Source organism: Pinus tabuliformis, chromosome 1_2 (genome assembly GCF_031772625.1).
Source record: "Pinus tabuliformis cultivar Carrire ecotype Pingquan chromosome 1_2, CPIR1, whole genome shotgun sequence".
Taxonomy (NCBI): Eukaryota; Viridiplantae; Streptophyta; class Pinopsida; order Pinales; family Pinaceae; genus Pinus; species Pinus tabuliformis.
Window position 1 is genome coordinate 1,357,559,325 of NC_142298.1, and position 8,695 is coordinate 1,357,568,019.

General features: G+C 36.6%; 1 protein-coding gene across 1 annotated transcript; it reads left to right on the forward strand.

Moving 5' to 3' along the window:
- Positions 1-2,922: 2,922 nt before the first annotated feature.
- On the forward strand, positions 2,923-8,294 carry LOC149211268 (pentatricopeptide repeat-containing protein At4g13650-like). Its single transcript, XM_089396984.1, has 2 exons — positions 2,923-3,054; positions 3,339-8,294. The coding sequence occupies exons 1-2, from the start codon at positions 3,031-3,033 to the stop codon at positions 5,634-5,636; spliced, it is 2,322 nt and encodes a 773-aa protein (XP_089253110.1). The 5' UTR covers positions 2,923-3,030; the 3' UTR covers positions 5,637-8,294.
- Positions 8,295-8,695: the final 401 nt, after the last annotated feature.

Sequence of the window (8,695 nt, forward strand, 5' to 3'; positions counted from 1 at the left end):
GGTTTGGTTAGCTGGGGTGGTCCTTTGGCGCTTGAGTGTCCAATAGCCCCGAGGGATATTGTGAGTTGTCAATTTGTGGTCAATTTGTAGGCCCTACTTCCTTAAGCTTAGAGGTTGGGCTATGTCATAGTAACTCTTCGTCTCATGTCTACTTTAGCTAGGGGACGAAATTAGATAAATATGGAAGAGGGTGGTTACAACTTTATTACAAAGAAAATTAAACTTTATTAAAAGATATAATAAAATTTAATCACACCGTTTATTTATTTACTTTTACAATTGAATATTTACAAATTTTTAAATTTTGTAAAACAATTACAATACTAACAATATTTATGTAATTGTTTTTTGTTCTAGCCATATATATGTAAATAAAATTTCCATCATTTTCAATTATATATATTATTATACATGTCTAAAACCATGACATATTGTAATTAGTTTATGGTAAAAAAAAATTGAATTCTCAAAAATTTCAATGAATCTATAAAATTTATTAAAGTTCTAAAAACCTTAAATATTAAATTATTTTTTTTGTAAATTAAAAATTAATTTTGAAATTTAAATTTCTATTTTAAAATTAACTAATATATATGAAATAACTAATTTATGAAATTTACAATATAATTATCAAAAATAAAATTTATTTAAAAAAATAAAAGAAAAAAAAATCTCCTAACCACAAGTGTCATAACAATTAATTATCACTGTAACTGTACATGCCAATCTTGAAGGATTAGATTCTTTGATTTGTTTAATAATACACCAGGTTATGTCTGTTTAATGCTGCTTCCAATGAAAGGCCAAGGTCTGGTATTCTAAAATAATAATAATAATAATATCCATTTTTAAGGTCACAGCCAATCCAGACACCAAATTGGTGTATGAGATCCCCTTGTTTGTGGGACAAGGGACCCACCTCCGCGCAATGATTTGACTGCTAAGTCTACAAAGGCATACATACTCTACCCCCATCTGGTAGGCATACATACTCTACCCCCCTCTAGTTTTGAACCTGTGACCTCTTAGGAGGAAACACATGCTCTTAACCATTAGGCCCATTCGAACAAAGTTCTCAGCCCCTTAGGAGCTTTTGTGCATAAATCGTGACAGTCAACCACTCCCCACCCACACTAATTCAATACACGACCATAAATCACGAAATACTCTGGGCACGATTCAACGGGTTGTGGTTGGACGTTTGCAGTTTTAATTTTCTGCTGCTGAAAATCCCTTTTTACTAGGTTGAACCATTTATTGCGAAATCTCTAGCAATATCTCTCTCATTTTTTTGTTGTATTGTTCTAGAAGGATTTGGCTATTAACTGGTTGGTGCTTAATGAATCATTGTTTCAGCTAGTCTTCGCATGAAGTTACATAATTAATTTGAGCATAAGTAGGTAGTGTAACTCAGAGCATTTAAGTTAGAGTTTTCTCAGTTATTATTATTATTATTATTTCAACACATTACTTCGTGTGACTCACTAATTAAATATTGAAATTTGTTTTTAAATTCATTTCACAACTTTATATTTTAATCATTAAATAATTTCCACAACCATACAATTTGAAGTATTCCATTAATTGTTCATGTAATCATGCTAGTGTTATCAATAAAATAAAATGGTGAAGCATTCTATATATCTATATGAAAGTAGAATATAGTAAGTAGTTTTTGCTATTGCACATTTGTATAATTTTTGTTTGTGATAGAATATTCAGTATTGAAAAGTGAGACGCCATTGTTAAATTAAATATGTATTTTTTTACATTTCTTTTCTTATTAATTTAATTATTTCCAAGGATGACTTTCTTATTAATTTAACCACATAAAATAATATAACTCAACCAATGGATTTCTTATTAATTTAATCACATAAAATCATTATACCTAAACCAAACTAAAGAAGCAAATATTGATAAAATATTTCACAAATAGAAAAGCTTTAAAAACAAATTGAAATTTATTGATATAAAACTAAATCAAACCAAACCAAACCAAATTTTAAAAATAAATATAAACATTACCCAAGTTTACAAACAATTTAGATGCCCATAACTATATTTGAATAAGTAATTATACATGCCAAAATTGAAGTTTGAAAACAACCTTATAGTTATTCTCACAATAATTATTTTATTATCAATTACTTTTTACATAAATAATATACAAGTACTAAACAACATATTACTCTTACTCTTTTTATTATTTTAAATTACATTATACTTAATTAAAAACTAATTTCAATACCTTACTCTATTTATATTTAAATACCTTCTTAAAATACCCACACCTCCGCAACAACCTACAATTCACTCTCACCCTCCACCCTTCTCATACAATTTAAACAAAAAGCATCACCATTTCATTATTAGTGTCCTCATTCCAATTGTTCTAAAACCCTCAAATCCTGATCTTTTTATAAAATTTAAATTTAAGCTATACATCATAAATATTATTATTATCTAATTTTAAAGGTGTAGTCTTTAGTGAGACTTTTTGGAAGCTTTTTCGGTGGGTTTTTCCGGTCAAACTTCTCTAAAATCCGGCAGCAATTTATTGAAATCGCAAGGTTGATAGGTAATTTCTGCACAATCAAAGCGTCCCAGGGTTTTTCAGGGTGTTGAATCCAAATATGTAGTTAAAAAACCAGTTTAAATAATACAAATCAAGATTTAACCTCAATTTTTTCCGTCGTGACCGGAATCTCCAAAAAATCACACTAAAGACCACTCCAATTTTAAAATCAAAACCAAAACAAACACTAAATTATTATACGAAACTTCTTTATTTATTAAAAATCATTTTATAAAATTTAAATTTAAAATATACATCATTTTAAAGTACCACTTAAAACAAATACCAACCCAAAACAACATATCCACCTCAAACCATTTTAACTGTTACTGCATATACCCCACATTAACATCACTTCACCACGAATATTAGAACTGAGATACCACGAAGATTGTCTGATCAGCTTACATTGAACTAGAAGCATGAAATCCCCTTATGGCAGTCCGCCATGAATGGACAAAGACAATACTGCCCAGGTATGCCAAGACTTCATCATTTCATCGTCCATACGTTCAAAGCTTTAAAACCATGCGATCAGAAACGTTTCTATGTTAGAAATAACCTTAACCAGATTCGTATTGCCTTCGTGCCCAATTTTTTTGAAACCATACAAATCAGAGGATCCAGAATTCACCATGCGTATAGTTGCACTCGTGAAAATATTATGGCACTCTGCAAGGAGAGGAGATTGGATGCAGCTCTCGAAATTTTGCATAGATTGGACAGTTTAGATTCATTTATATATTCTGGTCTATTGCAGGCTTGTGTGAGATTGAAAGCCATCAAAGAGGGGGTCCAGGTTCATGCACACATAATCAAATTTGGTTTTGAAGTAAACATTTTTGTACAAAATCATCTCATAAATATGTATGCAAAATGCCAATGTTTGGAGTCTGCGCTCAAAGTGTTTGACAAAATGCCGGAGCGAAATTTGGTGTCATGGACTGCAATGATCGCAGGATATGCTCAAGAAGGGCGAGGGGATGAAGCCATTGGTTTGTTTTGTGAAATGCAACGGGTTGGTGTGGGTGCTAATGAGTTTACATTTGGTAGTGTTCTAAGGGCATGTGCTAGCCTAGAGTCATTGCAACAAGCTGAACATGTCCATGTCCATATTGTTAAATCTGGATATAAACTAGATGTAATTGTGGGTAGTGCTCTTGTCGATACTTATGCCAAATGCAAAAATCTTGAATATGCTGGCAGGGTGTTTGACCAAATGCCTGAACGAGATGCCATTTCATGGAATGTAATCATTGCCGGATATGCCCAAAATGGGTATGGCCAGGAGGCTCTGAAACTGTTTTATCTAATGCAACACAGAGCTATAATGGCAGACCAGGTTACCATTACCAGTGTGCTTAAGGCCTGCTCTATCCTTGCAGCTCTGGAACATGGCATGCAAATCCATGCCCATGTTTTCCGATATGCGTTAGAGCCAGACGTCAGTGTGGGCAATGCACTTACTGACATGTATTCAAAGTGTGGGAACATAACGGATGCAGGTAAAGTGTTTGACAACATACGAAGACAGGATGTGATCTCATGGAACACAATGATTACAGGCTATGCTCAAAATAAGCTGGGTAAAGAGGCAATTAATCTCTTTTGCAAAATGCTATTGTCAGATGTTATGCCAAACCACCTGACCTTTGCCGTTATTCTCAGGGCATGTTCCAGTGAAACAGCTCTGAGGGAAGGCCGCCAGATTCATGCTCTAGTTATCAAGTCTGACTATCAGTCGGATATTTCTGCCAATAGTGCTCTTGTTGATTTGTATGCTAAATGTGGGAGCATGGACGATGCATCCCGCGTCTTCGAAAATATGACTAAAGAAAACATCATTTTATGGAATGAATTGATTGCAGGGTATGCACAAAGTGGATATGGCGTTGAAACCATGGAACTATTCTTTCGGATGCAAGTTTTAGGTATGAAACCAAACCAGTTTACCTTTGTTAGTGTTCTAAGGGTATGTGCCGGCCTAACAGCTCTGGAACTAGGCAAACAAGTCCATACACATATCATAAAGTGCACATATGAGTCGGACGTCCATGTTAGAAGTGCCCTTATTGCCATTTATGGAAAGTGTGGGAACATAAAGGAAGCACACAAACTATTTGATAACATGCTTGAAAGAGATGTGATCTCCTGGAGTGGGATGATTGCAGCTTATGCTCAGCATGGGTATGGTGAAGAAGCTTTAGCAGTGTTTTGTCAAATGCAGCGAGCAGGAGTAAAGCCTGATCAGTTTACCTTCGGCAGTTTGCTGAAGGCATGCTCTACCCTATCTGCTTTGGAACAAAGCAAATGTGTTCACGCCCATGTCATAAAAAGAGGAATTGAAATGGATGTCTTTGTGGGAAGTGCCCTTGTGGACATGTATGCAAAATGTGGGATCATCGAGGATGCATGCAAAGTATTCAAAATTATGCAGACATGGGACGTAGTTCTTTGCAACGCAATGATTACAGGATTTGTGCAGCATGGGTATACTGAGGAAGCTCTTCAACTTTTCGAACAAATGCAGAGGGCAGGCTCAAAGCCGAATGATGTCACCTTGGTTGGTGTTCTGTCAGCATGTCGCCATGCAGGCCTAGTGAATGAAGGGAAGTACTATTTTGATTCTATGAATCAAGTTTATGGCATCATGCCAACACCAGAGCATTATTCTTGCATAGTTGACCTGCTTGGGCGTGCTGGTTGCATTGTTGAAGCAGAAAGCTTTATTAATAACATGCCATTTGAACCGCATCCTGTGGTTTGGAGGACCCTACTCAGTGCTTGCAGAATCCATGGAAATTTAGAGTTAGGAAAACATGCCGCAGAACGTCTTCTTGAGTTAGAGCCACAAAATGATGCAGCATATGTGTTGCTATCAAATATTTATGCTGCAGCTGGTAGTTGGGATGATGTAGCTAAGGTGAGAAGGATGATGAGAGAGAGGGGAGTGAAAAAGGAGCCAGGACAGAGCTGGATTGAGGTTAGGAATAAAGTGCATTCATTTATCATAGCAGATGAATCTTACCCACAAATGGAGAATATACATTCAAACTAAGCAGATCGATAGAGCAAGGTATATGTCTAACTCAAAATTTCTGCTGCATGATAAGGGAGAGGAAATCTAGGAGAAATGGCTTGGGTTTGGACCATCACACTAAAAACTGGCTGTTACTTTCAGTCTGATGAACCCATCATCGCACATCCTATATGACTCATCATGATTCTTCATGATTATCCGCACATCAATGTTCATACTCAAGAGTGTAGGATGTCGAAGGACATGCTATTTCCAAAATGAATTGTATTTATGGAGACAAACTAAACACGAAACTTTTCTAAGTTTTAGAAAAAAATGCATCTTATAATAGCTTAATTTTCAATAAAGTTACATCAAATGTTCCAGTAGAGAGCTGAAGAGCTGCTAATGAAGTAACCACCTTCTATATAAAAAAAATGGCCATAAGGTTAGCCTTAGCCCCAACTTCTATAGACTACACGTCTATCCTAAATACACCTAACCTAGCTGTGATCTGCATAGATAACTGAGGATCAATGGCTGAAACTCTTACAAAATGCAACTTAGTGGCATCCTTGTTTCTTCGCTTTTACAAGTGTAACACAATTCCAAAATCTTAACCAGAACATGATTGTATCGCAATAATCACAAAACCTAAAAATACAAATATTTGTGCAAAAGTGGCCCTGTTACCCGCTGGTTTGCATCAGCATGGTTCCAGAAAATTTATTCACCTCCTTGACTGATTTCATCAACATGGAGTTTGATTTGGTTTGTCATTTTCCTAGAATCACCAGAAGTATGACAAAGGTGCAAGCATTGGGGAGTTTACGGCCTCCTCCAAGCCTAGATGAAAGAAAGAATTTATCAGTGGGGTTAAGATGGCAGCTGGCTTCACCTTATCCCTTCTGATACAGGAAAAAGGACAATATAAGTTACTAAACAATAAAGATGAGGCTAAATTTTGGACAGACTCAGGAGGTGGCATCAAGAATACATACGACTGGGCTGACAATATTTTGGTGAAGGCCTCTGGTTTAGGGCTTGGTGTCTCCACAGAAGTATTGCTATTTTAGTTTTTTTTTTAAAAGAGCAAAAAACTCAACTGTTTGTAGCAAATATAGGGGATTCGAGGGCTGTTACATGTAAATGTGGCACTGCTGTTCAGAGGCCAAATATTGAGCACTAAAAGCATGGGGAAGGAGGGTAGATTTGTGACACTTCTGCCAGGAGGTGTGTACCTAGAGTCAGTGATCAGCTTGCTGTAGCATGTGCATTCCGTGACAGGAACCTGAAGCATCGTTTAAGTTCATAGCCAGACCTGTGGACATAATTTCTTTTTAGACAGGATTGATGGTTGTAGTGTGTTTTCCTCCGACCTGTTAAAGGAATGCTCTCACGTCATAATACTACTCGGTGACACTTGCAGCCCAACATACCTCAACAGCAAATATGTTTTTTTGCTGGGTTGGGCGCAGAACTGGTGCAGAATGCCAGTGAGCCAAACTGCAGAAGATAGGAAAATCAGTGCTGGTATAGAAGCCTGGGCAGAGGTAACACTGTGAACTGTAGCATTTCAGACCTTAATTAGTGCTCCTATTCTTGATAATAAATGTCGTATGACTTGGTTTGAAGATATGTATATGTGTGTGTGTTGGAGCACTGGAATGAATAATTGAGCTGAGCTTAAAATAGGTCATGTTGTGTACGTGACGCTTAGAGCTGACCTACAGTTGGCATTATTTGAGCTTTATTTGTTTAATGCTTGGAGGAGAGCTGGCCAGAAGTGAGAAGAGGGTTGGAGAGGTGACAGTGGCCCCCTCTGAGATGAAGTTGGTCTCGCACTTGAGCTTTTAGACTTCATTTCGAGAAGTCTGAGATTTTGCTGTAGCATTTTTGGAGCCATTGCTGGGGAGAAAGTCCATTTCCTAGAAGATGGCATTGGATAAAGTTCGATCTTGAAGATCTTTCCATCCAGGTTGTTAAGTTTCTAATACCAGCCAGATTTATTTTATCATGGCAATTTAAATTTTAATTTATCCTCAACAATTTAAATATGTACCCAATTAATTACTGAATCACCAAAAAATTAAAATCACTGGTGTTTTAACTTAATACATTCAGCGGAAATAAGCTAGAGAGGTCAATCACACATTGCAAAAAGTAAATCACTAACAACAATTCTTCACCATTTCATTATGTGGAAAATTTGGGTTTTTTAACCCACAGAGATACAAGGAAAAATACAAATCTGGAACCTGTAACTCAGCTCCCTCAGGATGAGTTTGGCCCAAGTAAATCAGCCTCAAGAAAATTGACCTCTGGATGAAATCAGCCTCAAGAACTCGGCCTCCAGCAACTCGATCTGCCCCCTGCTAATAATGCGCACTGGGGATAAGTCAATCCTCCAGCAATTCGGCCTCCTCCATAAATTCGATCTCCCTCCGGCACCTCGGCCCTGCAATCTCCTCCAACTCGGCCCTCCTAGATTCGCACAAACCCACTCACACTTCACCTTCTCTGTGCACCGGTCAACTGAGCCACTTGCACTTGGAGAAAATCACTCTCTCTTCACAATGATTCGCTCACACACTTGTCCTCTTCATTGTATCTTCAGCTCCTCACTAAGCTTCCTTTATATTCTTCCTTGAGTCTAAATCCCTAACCCGAATCTCCCTTCTAGAAACATCTTGGGATCAATGGTTGAGATTATTTATAAGTCACTTAAATAATTAAATTATTTATCTTTAGTAAATAACCCAATAATCCATAATAATTAATTTACTTTAATTATTGTACTTTTCCTAAGTCAAACTTAGAAAAGAAGACATAAATCACTAGAAGAGGCAAATAATGTCTTCCACATGTTAAGAGACAAAGCCTATGTAGAAGACCTTCTGATGCTATTACTCACATCAACACAGGTAACTCCATTGTAAGAACGAAGGCCTTGTTCTTGTAGATTTTGGAGACTTGATGCTTGTGAGCTGCGAGCTTAAGACAAGCACCATTGTGAGGGCATTTGACAGGTAACCTTGGCAACTCCACTGTGAAAAGCTAAACACTTCATGGATTGGCAGTGTTCATTATGATGACAA